The following is a 19679-nucleotide window of genomic DNA, read 5'->3' as shown; positions in this document are numbered from 1 at the left end:
TCTCAGCCAATTTTGTTCCAGGCAGTTCATGACTTGTTTGTGGTCGGCTAAACTCTGCCCTTTGGGAAAGGGTGGAATGAGTAGCTAATTCATTACTAGTGAAATATCTGACATTTATTGATGATAAGATACCTTGCAAGAAGACACTAAGTCCAAATTTTCACATAGCAGTAGATCATACATTTATGCTGAACACCATGATTGAAAGAGTGTACAGCTGAGTGATAAAAACAAACTTATGGCCTGAGCTTTTAAGAGTCCACTTCTCTGAGTGCTTCACATTACTGGTCACGGGAGAAGGAAAAACATCAAGGAGTTGCAGCAGCGTAAACATGAGATGCCAAGGTAGTTATTAAAACAGTATTTTATTTTACGAATAAAAACTAAACAGAATCAGGACATGGTTCTATTTTCTCTTTTTCCTCGTTTCCTTTGAACTATGCTGATCATCTCTTTTGGAACCAAAGCCATATCTACCATTCCTGTGCTGATCCTGCCACTCACTCTCCAGCTGTCTCAGCATTTCCTGTGTCAGGAGTCCCTCCCGCAGCAATCTGTTGGCAAGAGATCCTCGTCCATAGCTTTTCAGATCCTCCTGCCTGCTACCAAGCCGAGAGGCTCTCGAGTTCTTCGCTCTTCTCAGTCCCGCAGCCTCCACTGCAATGGACAGTGCCTCTGTGGAGGCTGCACCGTGACGGTCTGGAAGCACCCTGGCATCCTTCTGAGTCCTTGAGAGAGGAAAGTCTTCTGACACAACTTCAGCTGTGCCAGGAGCAGCTGCAGACTGGGATGCTCGGATCAGCTTTGTGATGTTGCAGACACCAATCTGTATAATGTCATCTAGTTTTTTCTGAATTTCCCTTACAAGGACAGCGTCAGGGAACATATCCATGAAGCGGTAACTGAAAGAGGCAAAAGAACACACAATTAAACCTTCTAACTGGGACAGAAATGGGATATATACTAAGTAAAAAGAACATTTATTTCATGTTGCTTGGGAAGGTCACTGTATTTTAATTTGCATTTCAGCTGCTCCAGCCCAGGATCACCTTGTTTCTACCTTTCTCCTTCTGTCAGTCACAAACTGCTGTCTGCAGAACTAACTCGCTCAACACTGCATTTGTCAAGATCCTCTAAAAGGCCAGAGGAGCCCATCCTGTACCACCTATATATGGGTTCAAGGCACTGCACTTCTAAGTAAGTCATAAATAATAGGGAAAATTTTAAAAAAAAAAGTTTTTAAGCACAAAGACAATACCTTAACCACAGATAGAGGTCAAAAACATCATGCACAGCTTCAAGGTGTACAAGTTCCTTGATGTTTTTTGGAGCAGCTAAGGGCCACTTGGTGTGCCGGCAGAGCCAGTCGAACGTCAGAGGCTCATTTCTACTGAATTGTCGTGCAAACTGGAAAACAAGCAGATTCACTCATGTCCTCAGTTCGTCAGGAAAGAAGAAATCCCCAAAGAGTTAAATTCCCTGGAGCCTGTATACAGAGAATACTCCATAAAAATACCTGCTTTGTTTTACAGAACTCAAATGTCACACATTCTTTTACTTAATTACTCAACACGGGAGTCACCTCTCCTTTCCAGGGCCTCATTAGCACAATTCGTTCATGGGCCATGCACAGAGTTAAGCAACAAAAGCACAGAGCTATCCAGAAAAGCGTAACACAGAAGGAATTTGATTTCATCTAGCAAAGCAAATGGACTTTGTTTCTTTTTTAATCCTCCTCCTCCTATTTGGTTAATTATCTTGTTTCGGGCTTGCCAGGGTTTAGAATATTAAATGTATTTCCTGGTTTAGGAAACACACTATACATAAACCAAACAGATTAATCTGCGCTAGAAATTTGCTCTTCTGAAACCCAGACACCTCAGCTCTTCAACTAACAGAAAAACAAGTTAAGTAAGACTTAAATCCAAAATTTTCAAAGAGTACTGATGCCTTGGAAGAACTGCTTCCTATCTGGCCATCTGAAGTGGGTTCTCTTGGTCAAGGAATGGGGCTTCAATTCACACAAACATTCACAACAGCCTACCTCCCTCTAACACCACATTATGTCCCTCTGCACCTTCCCTACTTAGACTCCAAAAGCCTCAGCATTTTCCTAATGAGGCACTTGTTTCAACTCTTTAATCAAACACTCATTTTTTTAAAGACTATTAGCCATTTTTGAAAAGCAATGTTCTAATATGTGTGACATGAGGGCATCACATCAGTTTCGTTTTTATACTATTTCATTTTAAAAGCTGAATGCATTCTTTATGAAGAGAACAATGGCAATACTGTCTAACAAAGTAACAGTCCCAAGTGACATTATTATTAAAGGTGAAAAACTGAAAAATCAGCTGACTACAAAATCCTCAAAATAATCACTCCAGGGGCACGAGAAAAAAAAAAAGTTCATCCAGGCCTGAAAAGTAAAGTGACATAATTCTGAGAGCAACTTACAGCTCTGTGTTTTCTGAGGTTTAAATTCCATGTAACGGTACTACAGCACCAGCAACCACCCTTAATCCCACATTCTCTTCTTTTGTTGACGAGCTAACAGCTCAAAGGAACAGTAACTTGTTTTTAATGAGTGCTTTTAGGAACACTGTGGTGCAAAGCTTAACAGTGCACAAGTGACTAGGGAACACAACTCCCATCTCTCCCAGTTCAGAGCTGACACACAAGGGCAAGCAGTAGGATTTTCAGAGGCAAACAGCAGAGAAGCTATCCAAACTTTAATTTACAACATGAGAACCAAGTCTCAGAACTTTGGTCAATAAAAATAGTGAAGAATTCAATGCACATCCAGCTATTTCATATCTCTCATGCTACCTGTGAGCACTTTGAGAATGCTCTCAAATGATCCGATGGCAAAGCCCACAACAAATACAGCAGCTAGCTAAAGTCCCAGTGCACCAAAATCTCTTGGTCCAATATAAACACCATATTTTTTGAGCAGAAAAAATAGCTGACCTTCAACAAAGTGGTACACACAAAAGGCTCTTTTCTGTTCAAGGGTGCAGTGCAGAAGACGTATCGTGATCGCAGATTTAGTGGAATGTGCTGAATCATATCTGCTAGAAATTTAAAGTCATCAATATTGCAGACAAAGTACATCCCATCGACCTGTGAGAGGCTCACAAAAATATCCTGTGAAAATAAAACCAATGTAAGAATGTTATTACAGGAGAGGGTTCTTAAACTTTGTCTTACCAAACCAAAAAATTATTTAGAGTTTGAAAGACTAGTTGTACTGAAGGAACAATTAAAAACCATCAAATTTGACCACAGTTAATAAAAAAGTGGGCAGGGGAGTTTCCACTGCTCTTTTAGCAGAATTTACACTTTATTTAAACCCTTTCAGTCAGTCTTCCAGTTAACAAAGTTCTAGAAGGGTGCATTTTAGTTACAAAGAACAGCACGGGAACCAGTTAGCACTATGTTTAGAAACTTCTCCAGGTTTGTCACTTAGCATGCCCCAAAAAGCTAACTTTACAGCATACAATTCAATAATTGAGGTATTTTGAGCTCAATGTCAGCATCAGATCTATTTTAGGAAGAAATAAAACACAAGCTAAATACAGTATTCCAACAGAGGATTTCAAAGAAAACACGAGACATGCTCAAGGTTTGGAGAAACTGCAAGGTTTGCAGTGCACTCTGCAGGGGGAATTTTATGGGCCCCCAAAATTATTTCTCTAATGCAAATCTTTGAAAGATTTTTTTTTTTTTTTAATCTTCAAAGAAATGCTGAGCTTTTTAATTAAATATTAAATATTTAAATTTTTTAAAAATTTGTGGTTTTACCCTACCAAGCTAAGTCTACCAGGAGGTCTCCAGGTATAATCTTCTATTTCAAGGTTAGAAATATACATTTTGCTACATAACAGCAGATCAGCAGGAACAATAATGCACATTTAAAACCCTGAAAGCTGCCAAGGATTTCTCAGTTTACTAAAAGCTCTGAAAATGTTTCTCGATACAGTATTGGAATCTTCATTTCTACTTTATAATGTTTAGGTCCATCCGTAAGAACTAGTATCTGTCTAAAGAGGAGATCAAATCGATCCTACAAAATCAGTTTTCTAAAAGTTGCAGACACACTGTTTTACCACAAAATCCACAGAAACAGGAAAAAAAATTATCAGGTAGCTTTCAGATATGTGGAAATCTGGCATGACCAGTTTCCCAGGAATTTTCAGAAAAGCTGGAATGAAAAAGCTACTGCACAGTTTTAAACACGTGTAAAAATGACTGACATTTCAACAGAATTTATAGTTTATAGTAGCACAGAAAAGTTAAAACATCCTAAACTCATATGCAGTCACTTGTGTGGTAGAGAGAAGAATCCAATCGATTAAAAAATACACACGAGGCCGTCTGTCAGGTCTCCCAAGAGCAGGTTTGTACAAAGCTACTAGCGATACTTCATTTTTCAAGCAGAAGCTAGTATTTTGATCGTTCTTACAATTAAGTTGGATAGAGTGGCATCAGGAAGATGATAAGCAAACATTTCTATCTGCTCAGGAGTAGGATGTAGGCCAGCTGCCTAAATGGGAAATAAAGAAAAAAAACTTCCATTAATTCTCAATATTGTTTTAAAGTTAATGCAGAAGAAACAACATATTGAAAGACAAAACGCAAGAAACCAAAGCACTCTGCAGACTCCAGTTTATTTAGCAGACATAGCTGAAACTTAAGAACTTCTGTGCTTGAGCTTTTAATTCTTAAAAGGGCTGATTCAACAAAAAAGCAACACTGCAAGTCTCCAAACGGGACATACATCTAAAGTCACTCTGGCACAACACAACCCATTTTTATTATTAAACTGCAAACAGACAGAAGGAAAAATAATTTGGGATCCAAATATCCTAAGCCAGGCCCAGAGTACCTCTGTATAAACTGAGCACTGGGGTTCTCACCTTGACAGGGGGCACGGCCTCGCTCAGAATCTCCTTCAGCTGCACGAGGTCATCGCGATGCATTGTGGTGACCTCCCCCTGTCTGAAGGAGGAGCCGAAACGCCCAGCCCTGCCTGCGATCTGCAGAGCCTGGGAGGTGGTAATGGAGTCGATTTCCTTCTCTCCCTTCTCGTTGACTGTTGGCTTCACTATGGAGTTAAAAATTATTCTTCTTATACACCTGAAACATTTAAACAAAAACAAAGGCAAATCCTACTTTGCAAATTACTTCAAATATGACAAATTAAAGCTTTTTTTCTCCTCTGTAAATTAGGGTATCTGTCATGGGTTGGCACAGTTTGGTTTTTAGTTAAAGAAGATGTAGAGTGTTACCCTGTCAGGACCTTGGAATTGTTTTAGAAAGGACAGGGACCTATCAGAAGCTAGGTTAGGATATTGGCATCTGTTTTGACCACTGAGATTGTTGAATACGACTTCGGGAAGAAGCCATCTAAGTCCTGATTTTGTTCAAGTCAGTCCTTTTCCCTCCTGGCCAGTTGAACAGGTAACATCAAGTCCAGGCTTGCTGCTCCCCACCCCAGCCCACCTTTGCGGAGGGAGCTGGCCGGGCTCCATCGGCTCCCAGCAGGGCAGGAGAGGTTGCAGCTTTACATCAAATACTTTAAAACCTCTCTGGAGCCACGGAGCCCTGGAGTAGGGAGGGATCTCTGCCGGGCCCCTGATAACAGCCATGGGCCCGGTTGGGCCGAGGCCACCCCGATTGTCACCGAGGGGTGGGCAGAGCTCCCCTCCTCTAGTGATTTCCAGACGGAGAGGAAAAGAGTGGAGGGAGGAAACCAGGCCGATCTGAGATGCAGTGGGGGAGAGACTGCTGTCCTGCATAAATCACATGGCCACTGCAGGTCTGGGCAGATTTAACCTTTTCCTGGTAACCTGAAGCTTCCAAGGCCTAACTGTTCTCTGAGAGAGAGAAGAAAGAGACAGAGTGGATGTAAAAAAGGCACTGCATGAAGTCAGTGGAGCAAGGGTGGAAGAACTGATAAAGATTATTGGAAGGAGGGATTGAGGAAGTGGACATTTTTAACTGGACTTCTCTGGTATAAACTATGGAGAAATGGACTATTTCTTGTAATATCTTAATGTTGTTTGGGGGAGTGCTAGTTCTAGTCAAAGTTGGGGATTGGTATGACTGAGATTAAAGTGGGAATCTTAAAGCTCCTCACTCCTGGGGTAAAAAGAGGTCTCTCTTTTGAGATAAAAACAATTTTAGAGATAGAAGAAGAGAATCCTTCTTTTGTACTAGAGGAAGCATTCTTGAACAGTACCCCAGATACACTGAGAGGCCTATGAGTAGCCAGGAGAAAGGCTGCTAATGGGTGGAACAGCACAATCTGCAAATCTCCAGGCAGTTGCAGATTTGTGGCATTGAGAGACACAAGACTGTTTCTGTCTTGTGGCAAGTGTCTCCATAGGACTCTAGAGAGACTTCTCTCCCAAAGTGAGAGAAAGACTGTTTAAATGGTGAAACAGACTGAAAATCACAGGTTGTGTCTCTCTATGTTGTTTGTAAGAAAGTTAACAGTTTGTAAGGGAAGGGAAGAGTGTTTTGAAGTTTCATTTTGTTGTGGGGGTTTTTTTGTTTTTTTCAACTTTTCTTTTCCATTCTTTTAGTGTGTGTTAATAAAACTATTTGTTTTAAGCTTGAGCCTGCTTTGCTCCTCCTGATCCTCTCCCACAAAAGGAAAGTAAACACTAAGACCACTACGCTAAACTTGGCGAATGTGAAACCACTACAGTATCAGACACTACTTATGGACAAAGCATATTCTAAAGGTCAGGAGAAGGCTACTGGCTAGTTGCAGGAGAATCCTCATCCCTGCACACATCACTCATGTCCTAATCACCTCCCAATCCACTCTGCACCACCTGCCTCAGTCGTTTGTAGTGATGTGACTGCACATCCTTCACTAATGGAATACATCTGACACTGCTGAACTTGCTGTGCATTTCAGAAATGCCAGAGAATGATAACTCTGACAATCCAGCACATCTGACTTCATTTGATCCAGCAGGCCCTGCCACCCATGGCCAGAGATCACACTGAATTGTGTGAATAGGCCAAGGGAACCATTTAATTCTTGCAATCAGTTTTAAAATTCTGCCTAACCAAATTGATTGCTACGTCAAAATTGAAATGTATGTACGGTGTTACCTAGACACAAGCAGATATTTAGATGAGTTAATCAGACAGGGGAGATAAAAAGCAAGGAAATTAATGTGGCCATCACACCTAAAGGAAAATAAAAGTACCATAACCTGCTGAAAGTACTTACAAATTGAGTCCCATTCCAATTGCATCTGTAGCAACTAAAATTTTGCACGGATCATCAGGATCATTGAACTTCTTTGCCTGTTCAAGCTTTGTTCCTAACACAGAAAACAGAACACTTCACATAGCAAATTTCATACGAAATAAAGACAATACATCACTAAGTCCAATGTCATTATACTAGGCTGAGGAAAAAAAATAAAGGGGCATTTGCTTGGTACTTGGCCACAGATGGGGGGAGCGGACAGGAGGGATTTAAATCATTCCCAGAGCTGTGGACAGACCTCATTTAATTATATCTATCCGTGAAGATCAAAATTAAGTACATAGTAAAGGTCTGATCCCAAGATTAAAAGACTAGTCAATGAAAGCTGATTACTTTCTCTAGGTATACAGAGAAGCCAAACTAGGAAACTTGTACTGCTTTATTTTAAAACAAGAAAAGCAGCACAAGGGGCTTTTCTCCTAAGAAAAGCAGCGAGAAACAGAACAGCCCCGTCTTTACCTGGTGGCAGACTGCCGTATATGACGGCACATTCTAATCCTCTGGCTTCAATCTGTCGGCTGACGGAGTAAATGTCATTCTTACTGAAACAGACAATGCAGTCCCCAGGACGGAGGTTATCCAAGGACTCTAGGGCATAATCCAGCACAGTCAGAGGAGTCAGTCTCTTGTAGTTTCGGACCTAGAATTGAAGTTGTCAAAGATGGTTGTTTTTTAAACTCAAAATTCCATCACATTGAGATTAACTATCAACACATCCTGTAAAGTCAGCAAAGGGAACTCATCAAACCACTTATCTTCTTTCAGAAAAACAGTATCACTATTTAAAAAGAGAAAGAAAGAACTTTGCAACATCTTTGCTTTACAGAAATTGAGAAGCATTTTAACAAGACTTCCTGCAGGACAACTTTGAGCAGTGATACCCCCAAAAGGACCTTACATTCTTTCCCCTGTTTTACAGCAGAGAACCTGACGTTCTGTTCATAGCCTCTCAGAAATACTTACTTCAACTTCCTCCCCTGTAGTGTACATGAGCTCTGTCACCAAGTCGATCGCAGCAGGTTCTCCACAAACGTGGATTTCTTCTGCACAGAGGCCTGAACAAGGTCCAGTGAAATAAAAAGCAAAATGTTACTTGTTTCTATAGGACAGTAGCTTCAGCTGCCTCTTAAGGTAACAAAAAATTCTATTTTCATTGCTAAACACAATGAAGACTGTATTTCACCTCCTTCAAGGACCCAAACCTCTGCCTAAAGCCTCTCCCACAATACACTATTTCCCTAGAGCTGCTCTTGATCTCTTACCAGCAGGTGATATTGACAAATCATTAGTATGATAATCAGAGCAGCCAATACCTCAACTGCACCCTCTTGGCCAAAACAAGAGGTACCCTCTGCCACTGAACAAATGGAGCAAACCTTTGAGTATGTTTCATTTACTACTCATGTTTTACTAACTCCCAAACCATAACAGAACTGAGGAGTTCTGTTTTCTGCATGAATTCACCCCTTAATTCAGTCAGAACAGAAAAGGGAAAAACAGGAAGTAAAGGAAGTGCAACAAATCTGCTGAACTTAGAATCAAAAGCAACAAAAGGAAGGGTCAAGATGGAATCAGATTCCAAACACGAAGAAAAACATTTCAAAAATTCCTCTAGAAAAATCCTAAAATCATCAAAAAAAGCATTCTTCTAAGAACATAACAGAGTGATGCAGCTCTACAAATGAGCCATTTGAAATTAACACTATAAAATATTTAAAGCTACCATTATTTAGCAGAATCGCTACAAAGCTACTCTCTTGAAAACTGGTGTTTTAATTGAACGGAAAAGCATTATTTCTTGGAAATAGTCAATGTAAAAGGACAGCACAATGTAGTAAAGACTCCCTTTTATCCAAGGAATGAAAAATAAAAGAGGCATCGGAACAAATTTTTTAAAACCTATTCATTAAGTAAAATACGACAGGTCATGCAGACAAATCCTTTGAGGCAGAGTATCTCTCTAACTTGCTGTGAGAAGACATGAAGAAATACTTTTATTTTATCACATATTATAACCACTAATGACCATACTGACTGCTAAGCTTCAATTCCACGTGCCATTAAGCCAATTCATTGCCAACACAAACAAGCTTACCTAGAAGGGCTCTTGTCCAAGCCCAGCCTCTGGCAGGATCTCTGATCATCTGAATTTCGTCAATCACAGCAACTTCATCTTAAAACAAAAAAAAAAAAAGGAAAAACATGATGCACCAAGGAAGAGCATCTAGAACAGCAGTACAAGACACAACGGAACTGTAAGGAACTCACAGGTTTCCTAAAAAAAGCTGCTCAAACAAAGCTAATACTCTATCTAATCAAAAAGCTATTCTAAGATGATCCAGGTTTCTTGAACTGCTCCACCATAGTTCATGAATTGTTCAAATAAGAGTGAAAAAGAAGAACTCAGCTACTTTTGAGTCCAAGCAATAACATACCCAAGGATACCACAGATAAGACAGAAACAACTATGTGTACTTACAAGGTGTATTAGTGCTGCACATTTCAATAGTACAAGCAACATGGGAAGCCTGTCTGGCGTCTTCATTGGCAAACACACGCTCTTCTCCTGTCACCAGGTCACACGGCACATTCTAAAGGCAGTCAGAAACCTCAGGTTAAGTTTCTTGAACATAAAAGAATCCACTTTCCACAGAGGACAAGAGCAGTTCCTTACAGTAGTTTCTAGGACAGTTTAACAGAAGCTATCCAGGAAATAACTACTCAGCCTTGAGAGACTTGAGCCTTGTATTTAAGCCCTATCAGAGTGGAGGCTTAATGAAGAGGTATCTGTAATTAAACACCTTCCCTTACTCCTGCAGGAGGTTACATCTTCCCCTGAGCATTTCTGAGCTGCCACATCTGCCACAAAAGAACTGTCAGACGAGTACAAGGGGCTCAGAAAGCAAGGCCCAGCAGCAAAGCAGCCTTGCAAGCTCCAGCCTGCTCCAGCTCTTTTGCCAAATGCCCTGCTGCCAGCCTCACCTGCTGCCTTCTACTCACACAACAAGAGCTCATGAGGGTCAGCTGTGAGACAGCTGAGGCCACCACCCTGCCAGCCCTGCCCTCCTTGCTGCTGATGGCTGCTCCATCCATACCCACAGCCTGCAGAGCCCAGCTGGAAGCCCTGTTTAAGCCCCAAGGATATAAACATGACCCAGGAGCCAACAACTGAAAAGTTCTCACACACACTAAGCACATGGGAGAAAAGTTCAGTAGCCACCAGCCAGGAACATCATTGCATGGGACCCTCATTCACTCTGTGAACACATGTGGAACACTACAGCTATCTCCTAGGTCAGACTGATAATAGGAGTTACAAATTCTACACCAAAAATGAGAACTCACAACATCACTACTGTACACACACATTGCTGTGTTAACACGTGGTATGTGGCTGTAGTGCTGCAGAACTGGTCTGGTTCTCTGCAGCTGGAAACTCACTGGTGAGGGGCCTCCAAAACTATGCCAGAAGCAATATAAAACACTAATGAGAATTTCCTCTAAGGACTTGATATACAGCACTGCTCTTTAATTCAACACATCTGAATCTGCAGAATTTGTCAAGGACAGTGAAGTGAAATATATTTATACATTGAAGCAGAAGGTTGAGGGGAGTTAAGCAAGAGTAATTTTTTGTGTACAAGCTATAATAAAGATCATGGGCAAAAGAAGGCACGGTCCCTATGCTGAAAAACCTAATAGTAGAACCTGGCTAACACGGGGAGCAACAAATTCCAGAAGAACAGAGGCAGGTTACAGGGATGATTGCAGAGCTCTGGGGACAGCGTTGTTCCACTTGGGGAAATGATTGTTCCATTCTACTCCTGAAGCAGGAATGCACAACTGACTTCACACGAGCTGACCCCACTGCAAAGAAAAGGCACCTGCTCAAGCACAGGGCTCCAGGGACCACCTGGGGCCACCACAGGACTTTAGAGACAGGAATTCATGAGATTGTTCCAGTACTAAGGATGTGGGTAAGTAATATGACATACTGACAGCATCATTACTCTTTTGGAAGATCTCATGAGCCAGAAGTTTTAGTGGACCGCAGTATATTCCAGATTTGGCTGACAAAAATCTCTGGATAGCATGGTAAGTTTTTCCACTGTTTGTAGGACCGGCATGGAATATTATCTTTCTCTGAATAGCCCTGGCATCTGGATACCTGAAGCAAAGACAAAATAAAGCAGATCTGTTGAACGTTTATCTGGATGCTGATTGAGGAGAAACTGGAAATTAGCTTAAACATTTATTTATTAATAATTTTAATGTGTACTGAAAGCAGAAATATCAAGTTCTTAGTTCTTAGAGACCGTACAAAGAGGTTACTGTGTCTTATACACTGATCTAAGTCATACAATGCTTTTAAAGATTCAGAGTGAAATTCACACGTTGCGTTCAAAATAATCCTCATTATTACTGAAATTCTCTCTCCTTGAGCTTATCAATATTTTAATGTTTTGATGTGCTACCTCCCAAACACACTGTCAGAAAACATCTTCCTGGAAAAGCCACACCAACTCGGCGACTTTCATGGCTGATATAATGTTACTTTGTTTTTAATTAATTGTGAGGTATCTTGTAAAAAATACAAGAGTTCCTGACACAAACTGTTGTAAAAACAGAGAAAAAACCCGAAAACGTAGCATAATTACATTTAAGTCCACAGACTAGGAAATTCTATGACACTAAGAAAAGAGTGCAGTCCCTTCACCACACTGACCAGTTGGGTGGCAGCCTCAGATCGCTGATCTTGCGCAGATCGTCCATGCAGTCCAGCATCGGAAAGATCTGCTTTGCATGCCTCAGGAAAAATGGAAATAGATCATCCACGTGACCTAGAAAAACAAATCCTTTTCAGAAAGTTTGTGTGCTTGTCTGAGCATCTACCTTCATAATAAACTTGGAAAAAAAATTTCTACTGCTTCCACCCCGCACTTACGTAATCGTTTCAACTTCTGGCTCTCTACAAAGTTCAGTAATGATCCCAGTGGCAGAAAGGGAAACTAACACAAGCACATGGACTCATTTAGCAATGGAATACAAACACAATAATATGAAAAAATGCATCTCATTTCAGTATATTCACTCTGCTCAGCCTACTTGCCCACAGAACTTCTAAGTAAAAATGAGAAACTGTGGAAAAGCTGGACGAGAAATAGCTTTACTGTCCTAAGAAGATTTTAGCTCCTTCTTCCTAAATTCATGTGAGGAGAGGGAAGTGGGAAGCAGGAAGAGATTTTAAAGTGCTTTTATGAATAAACAGAGAGAAACAGATTTGCTGCTTCTCTAAGCTACTGAGACCTAGGATACTGGTTCCAGATTCTAAGTTTCCAATCCGTAGGAGAGAAAATAAAAATACTAAAATCAACTCAAAAGAAAAATCCAGGTTCATTCTTCTGAACATTTGCAGAGTAGACATGTGAGCCTTACAAGTCTCATTTCAGGTCACACTTCTACTGTCCAGCTCTCATAGAATTTCAAAGAACTATCTTGATTTAAAAAAAATCTTATTATCGAACATACACACACAAAAAGAAAAAGCAGCGGTTTGGGGGTTGTTGGAGTGTTTTTGGTTTTTTGGCGGGGGGAAATGTTCTGGTTTTGGGGAGGTTGTATAAAAATTATTGTTGATTTTTTTTTTTTTTAATGTAATAGATTTAATTATTAACTTTGGACAAGCAAAACTCAGATTAAAAAATTTCAGTATTTCTGTATATGAGTTATAAGGCATAATGCTGACATATAACCAACTAAGGAGTGGAAATGAGAAAATCCTGTGGAACATTTTATGCACGAGAAATATGAGACAATTTCCTAAGATGTTCTGTAGAAATTGCTTCCTCTGCTGTTGCTGACTCCAGGACGGTGTGGATGAATGTAGACGAGAGATCTCTGAAGTTAGGTTTCAGAAGATGAGGTTTATTGTAAGGGATGTGAGGCCCTGCTCTGAGCTGCCAGGCTGCAGCTCATGGCAAGGCCCAGGAAGGTGGGGGAAGGGAGAGGTTGGGAGTGGAGGAGAGCAAAAAGCAAAGAGCAAAGGGGCAAAGAGGCCAAGCCACCCTCGCAGCCTCCTGATAAGGGGTCTCGAGGTGGGCTGGAACAGGACTTGTGCCAATGGGGTTACAGACACCTGATGCTTCAGGGGAGGGGTACAGGTGTGGGATGAACCATTGGGGGGTGAGACAGAACATTCCATTTGACCTGGGTCTGGCTGCAGGTGACCTTCAGCTGGTCACATCACTGTTTTCCCAGACATCCAGTATCTAATACATCTCAAACATCAAAACTTACTTTCAATTCTATCTCACCTACAGGTTTCTCATTCTCAGAATATAGGCAATCAAATTTACAGGGTTTTTTGGCTTCATCCTCCCCAACAATGTTCAACATTTAAAATCTACACATTTACGTTTTAAGACAAAACTAACAACCAGTGCAACCTTTAAAATCCCATCATTACAACACACACTGTGAATCTCAAACCCTGGAGAAGGCTGATTCTGCTGTTCCCAGCTGGCATTGCCTCTCAGTTAAGTGCTGTCAATCAACACAGGATGCTCTAAGCAGGCAAACACACCTCTGTGAGTGCCACAGAGAAACAGAGCACTGTCACAAAGCTGCCCCCAAAGCCACCAGGCAGGAGAAAGCTCCCCAGGTGCCCCCTAGTGACCACTGGGTTTGGAAGAGAGGGATAAACAGAACAGCACTGTTTTCATTTCAGCACTAACAGATGCCCTAAAACAACGGGCTGCTTCCTGCTAACACCTCCACATCTTTCATTTCCCCACTTCAGAGATTTAAAAACTGAACATTCCCTAGGATGGGCACAAATGTTTCTGATAGGGAAGCAGGGGTTTTTATCTCTCTGACAGCATAGTAGGGGGTCCACATGTATGCATGTATGTATACAGGGCAAAAACACGTCAAAATGCACATTTTATTTTACAAGCATTCCAGATACTCACCTGCACCACAGCATATATCATTGAGAATAATATGCAAATCCGCACTCACAGAACTGGATTCCATTATATACTTCCTAAAGCTTATAAATGCTTGGTGAAAGAGGCGAGCTGCAAAAAAATAAAAACACCAACAAAAGGAACAAAATTAATGTAGCCAGGATCAGAAAAGTCTATTTGTAAACCCCCAATAAAACACTGAAGCAGTTCATTAAAAACTTATACCTTAATATAAGCTATTAAAAATAAATATAAAGGGTATCAGAACTAAGTGACAGAGACAACATAAGGAAGCAGTGTTGTGACAAAAAGATCCCATCTAACACCATATTTGAATTAAAACAGATTTCACATTAAAATATTACAAACTTAAAACATCTTCTTACCATCTAGACCATTTTCTGCTCCTAGTCTTTGAATTTCTTTCCTTTTGTAGAACTTGTTTAAGTTTTTTAGAACTTCACCTGTAGAAAAAGAATAACTTTATTTTTCAGCTTCCTCAAAACTAAGCCACATTCTCCTGGCCCAAAGATCCTGGCTTGTAGCCTCTCTACACTGGAGGGAGGGAGGGAATCATCCCATGCTGAACAGACTCAAATGAACTCTCCCTAAATCAAATACAATCAATGAGTGAGACTGGGACTCTCATGGAAAAGGACAACCTTCAACTGCAGCAGAGTAAGAACTGCCATGAAGATGGTGCCTGGTACTTGATATGAAACCATAAAAATGCAAACATGCAGCTAATAAGTCATGGAACAAACTAATTAATGTTTTGGGGTGGGTTTTTATTTGCTTTTTATCAGTACCTATCAGGAGGTTTAAATATGAAAAGCAAATCTGCTTGAATTACTTGGTGACAGCTTTTAATCAACACCCTGAGGTACGTTCTTTCCTCCACCCTGCTGCCAAGACAGACTCTTCAGAAAGAGCAGGTAAATCAGACAGAGTATTCTTTCTTTTCTCAGGTTAAATAAAAGGAAGGAAGAAAATAAACAGTTTCTTCATATATATCACAAATTAGTCAGCTTTATTTGAATAAAATCTCTTATAAACTTATTAATAAACACTTCTCCCCTAAAAGGCAAGTTCAGTGTTGCAACAAAATTGTATTTACTCAAGTACACGGTGATTTTAGTTCATTAAATTAGTTAGCTAGATAACAGTGCAAAAAGATGTGTCCCCTTTCTGTTGACAGCAGATCAGAAATTTACAAAAAAATTCATTAATTTCATTAGCAAATTTCACTGGCAAATTTCATTAATACCTATTCGTGAGTTTACATCATTCTTAAAACTCAAGTCTATGAACCCTCCATTATAAAATGCTGGGAGTTACAAATGTAGCACAACACTGATGCCAGCACAAGTCACTGGACACAACACTGTCAAACTCTGCTCTCTGCTATTCCCTCTGTAACTGTCTGACATGACATGGAAAGCTTCCTATGAGATACACTTTCAATTATTGAAAGATTGCCTCTCTAGCAGCGACAGTGCCCTTGGCACACTGGAAATCAGCAGCTGACAAGAATATGGCAGATTTAAATGCACATCCCATACCCCGTGCACAGCTACAGGAGTCTCTTAATGGATTAGCCCACGTTCTGAAATGTTCCCGAAGGCAACAAAGAAGCAAGGGCACCAGCAGGATTACATTTCGTAGGAAAACATCCACACTCATGTTTAAGGGCCCCAAAATCACAGACAGACTGGAAAGTAGTGCAGTATAAGCAAGCACAGGGCTCAGTGCTATTCAGAGCTTCCCTAAGAAGCTCTAGCAATTAACACAACATCGGCCATGCAGCTGAATTCACAGCGCACTGGCCTTACTACAGATTAAAAGGTCAATGCCAAAACATGTTTCTATCCAAGGCAACATGACATTGGGACCATGCCACCCTACAGCCAAGGTCACGATTCTTCCCAAGCACAAACACTTGTCCTAACAATAAGGTAAATCTAAACAAAACAAAGCTGGCATTGCAGCCCATGTGAGCTTATCCAGCTGCACATACACAGACAGGACATCTGTGTCCTGTCTCAATCACCCCCCTTTTTACCACTCACTCCTGTTTTCAGATTTCCCTTTGTTTACCGTTCTGTCACTCTAGAACTGTGTTTTGGCTCTTACTCCTCAATTACTCTGATTTCTCAGCAGCATTTTTAAGGTTCTCTGTAAAAAGCCCAACTGCAGTAAAGTTCAGAAATTATGCAGTTAGTCTCCAATGTGTCATATTCATTTAGACGCTTCAACCCTGTTTGCAGGAAGAGTTTTGAGTAATTTCCCTGCCTGTACCTCTGGCGACAACAATCCACTCCAGACAGGCTGTATGCTACCACTGGGGCAGCTGAAGTGCTTTATCTTAGAATTCCTCCCCAGCTGTTAGATTCCCATTGTCCAGTCTAGGCAACTTTGTGCATCTAACCAAGCCCCCACTCCGGCATCTCCTGCTCCTGCCACATGAACTGCCTGTACCAGGGATTCCTAACTTGCACTTCCCACAAGAAAAGCAGAGCCCCACGGTCGGTGCCACAGAACTGACATTCAGTGACAACTGATACAGAAGATACACGCAACAAAATCAAAAGCACTCATCAGCACCCACAGGGGTATGCTTCCTATGAAGTCGTGAAGAACAGAAGCAGTGAATTAATTCCAGGTTTGTTATGAAGTTTTTACAAAACTGGATTTACAAAAATAAGCTTCAAAAAAGACCTTTAGTCTTCCTAACAGTATTTGACTAGTGTGAAAACTATAACAGCTCTCACTTGAGCAAGTAACAAGCTAAAAAGATGATTCACGCTGGAATTACGCTCACTAACGAAGTTTCTTCACAAGCTGTAACCAGAAAGCTCATAAATACACATCTTTCTTAACTGAATCTAGTTCAGTACTTGGCAGCAGAATCTGACAAAGAATCTTAATTTAAAATATAAAAAACCCAGATGCATAATACTGTGTGTGATCAGAACCTGAAGGGGGAAGCAGAGGAAGACTATTTTTTAAAAATTGCTACATGTTAAGTAAGGTCTTGTCCAGTCTTCTCTAACATTACTGGGTTTCTAAATACCAGTACTTTTAAAATACATTATTGTTTTTTTCAAAATACTGTTGACTGCAACAAAGAGAGCACTAGCAGCCACCAAGCCAGAGGAGCACCACACACGTCGCCTGGCTTCTATTCCTTGCCAGTCTCACATGGAAGAACATCAGGCTGTCTGAAGTAGTTTATTTTCACCTGTGCAAGCACACATAATTTTAGCCAATCTCCTCTTTCTCAACAACCTCACAAAGACCAAATAGAATTTATCCTTATTTTCCCAGAGCATTTGAGTTGTAGTTTTGAAAAAATACAACATAACTGCTCCTCTAATAAATGAGACAATAGGTAATGTGCAAGTAAGAAGCCATCATTCATCTTTATTGGCACCCGAGGAATGCACTGTTCATATAAAAGACAAGTAGGACAACACAGATTTTTGCATTACAGCTGTTCAGGATTCTTGATCCTGACTAGGTTTTTATTTAGCTTTCAAGGCCAAATATTCTTTTCTCCCCAGTTCTGAACAATTAAGATGATTTGCCCATGCTCCTCTACTCTGGATTTAAGACAAATAATATGTCATCAGAACACTCAGTTAGGAGAAGATATGAAAAAGATTTCTGTTTGCACCCTTAATGCTTTCAGATCAACAAACATCAAAAGAATCAAGAAGCTATCTCTTATTTATCAAATCTTTAAAGATCACGGAGTCACAAGAACACAGAACTGTCTGGGTTGGAAGGGACCTTAAAGACCATCTTGCTCCAGTCCCCTGCCATGGGCAGGGACACCTTCCACTATCTCATGCTGTTAAAAAGCTCATCCAACCTGGCCTTGGACACTTCCAGGGATGGTGCAGCCACAGCTTCTCTGGGCAACCTGTGCCATTGCCTTACCAACCTCAGAGGGAATATTTTTTTTCCTAATCCCCATCTAAACCTACCCTCTGTCCATTTGAAGCCGACACCCACTTTTGATCTAGGCACATTAACACACAGACAACCTCTTCAGTCTGTAACACCAATATTTGAGGAAAAGATGCCTTTTAAGTTCAGATACAGTTATGGTTCTGGAATGCACAAGACTGCAGTTTGGCTGCAGGACCCGCTCCAAGCCAAGCACCTTTATCCTGACCGCGCCAAACAGAGAATGGAGGAAGCAGGCGAGCAGAGTGTTTCCTCCACACAGGGCACACCTACCGGCCCTAGTCAATCACAGGATACTCTGAGCTGGAAGGCACCCCCACGGATCATGTCCTGCACAGCACAGCCCCACGAATCCCACCACATGCAGGTGTCATCTCACCCAACAGCCTTCATCCCACTTCATCTTCACGGGCACAATTAGCTACACTGGTCAAACAACATGCAGGGAAGTACACCCTGCTCTTAATGGGGAAGGTCTTTCTGACCCCAGGAAAGGACCTGAGAGCAGCAGGGGCCAGGTCCCTCAGCCCTCAGGAGGGTCACAAAATCAGTTAAGCTGGAAAAGACCTCTACGATCATCGAGTCCAGCCTATGACCGAACAACACCTTGTGCACCAGAGCAGAGTGCCACAGGCAGTCTGTCCTTAAACACCTCCAGGGATGGTGACTCTACCACCTCGCTGCGCAGCCCTTCCAATGTTTAATGACTTTTCCTATGAAGAAATTCCTCCCAATGTCCAACCTAAACCCCCGCGGCACAGCTTGAGGCCGCTTCCTCTAGTCCCGCTGCCGTTCCCTAGGAACCGAGTCCGACCCCCAACTGGCTACATCTCCTGCCAGGGAGCTGTAGAGAGCGATAAGGTGTTCCTTGAGCCTCCTTTCCTCCCGGCCGAGCCCAGTCAGCTCCCCCAGCCGCTCCTCATCAGATTTTTGCTCCAGCCCCTTCCCCAGCTCCGTTGCCCTTCGCTGGACTAGCTCGAGCTCCATAACGTCCTTCCTGCATTGAGCGGCCCAGAGCTGCACACAGCGCTCGAGGTGCGGCCCCACCAGCCCGACTCCAGCGCCGGCGGGCAGAGGGCGGGCGAGGCCTCACGGTGGGCGCCCGAGCACCGCCCCCGTCCCCTCTCGGTCCCGCCCGCACTTACCCTTGTCGAGGGGCCGCGTGAGCTCGGCGCCCACGTCTTCTTCGGCCGCGCCGCCGAGGCCGGGCTTCAGCGGCACGGGCACGAAGAGCGAGGTGTCGGGGGCGCGGGAGGCGCCGCCGTCCCCGGAGGAGGCCGATGCCGAGGACGCGACGGGGCGCGCACGGGGAGCAGCGCCGCCGCCATGTCGGAGCGCGAGCGCCGCGCGCGCCGGGAGCCGCCGCAGCAGCGGCCACGCGCAGAGACTCATCCGCGGACAAGGGCGGCGGCGCGCGGCCAAGGCGTCATCGCCCCGCGCCCGGC

The 19679-nt window shown here is 42.3% G+C and overlaps 1 protein-coding gene across 4 annotated transcripts; it reads right to left on the bottom strand.

Moving 5' to 3' along the window:
• Nucleotides 1–92: 92 nt before the first annotated feature.
• On the bottom strand, nt 93–19641 carry SUPV3L1 (Suv3 like RNA helicase). Of its 4 annotated transcripts, XM_040071547.1 has the most exons (15): nt 19380–19641; nt 14649–14726; nt 14266–14373; nt 12021–12135; nt 11294–11462; nt 9774–9885; nt 9390–9467; nt 8258–8349; nt 7754–7934; nt 7253–7346; nt 4920–5139; nt 4466–4546; nt 2971–3147; nt 1259–1407; nt 93–902 (listed from the first exon to the last, which is right to left on the bottom strand). In XM_040071547.1, the coding sequence occupies exons 1-15, from the start codon at nt 19624–19626 to the stop codon at nt 407–409; spliced, it is 2397 nt and encodes a 798-aa protein (XP_039927481.1). In that variant the 5' UTR covers nt 19627–19641; the 3' UTR covers nt 93–406. The 4 variants fall into 4 exon arrangements, with proteins under 4 accessions (XP_039927481.1, XP_039927482.1, XP_039927485.1 ...); XM_040071548.2 differs by lacking the exons at nt 12021–12135; nt 14266–14373; nt 14649–14726; nt 19380–19641 and having other exon boundaries at nt 11305–11456; XM_040071551.2 differs by lacking the exons at nt 11294–11462; nt 12021–12135; nt 14266–14373; nt 14649–14726; nt 19380–19641 and adding an exon at nt 10106–10293.
• Between the last annotated feature and the right edge of the window lie 38 nt (nt 19642–19679).

This window comes from Hirundo rustica, chromosome 8 (genome assembly GCF_015227805.2).
Source record: "Hirundo rustica isolate bHirRus1 chromosome 8, bHirRus1.pri.v3, whole genome shotgun sequence".
Taxonomy (NCBI): domain Eukaryota; kingdom Metazoa; phylum Chordata; class Aves; order Passeriformes; family Hirundinidae; genus Hirundo; species Hirundo rustica.
The sequence above is the reverse complement of the archived record's forward strand: the minus strand, read 5'-3'. Positions and strand labels throughout refer to the sequence as shown.

Excerpts from the sequence above, each read along its gene's own strand:
- SUPV3L1 (XM_040071547.1), bottom strand. The coding sequence starts at position 19,626 with ATGAGTCTCTGCGCGTGGCCGCTGCTGCGGCGGCTCCCGGCGCGCGCG. Across the intron at positions 14,727-19,379 it reads CACGCGGCCCCTCGACAAGG|GTGAAGTTCTAAAAAACTTA; the intron begins GTAAGTGCGGGC and ends CTTTTTCTACAG. Across the intron at positions 3,148-4,465 it reads CCACTCTATCCAACTTAATT|GATATTTTTGTGAGCCTCTC; the intron begins GTAAGAACGATC and ends TTATTTTCACAG.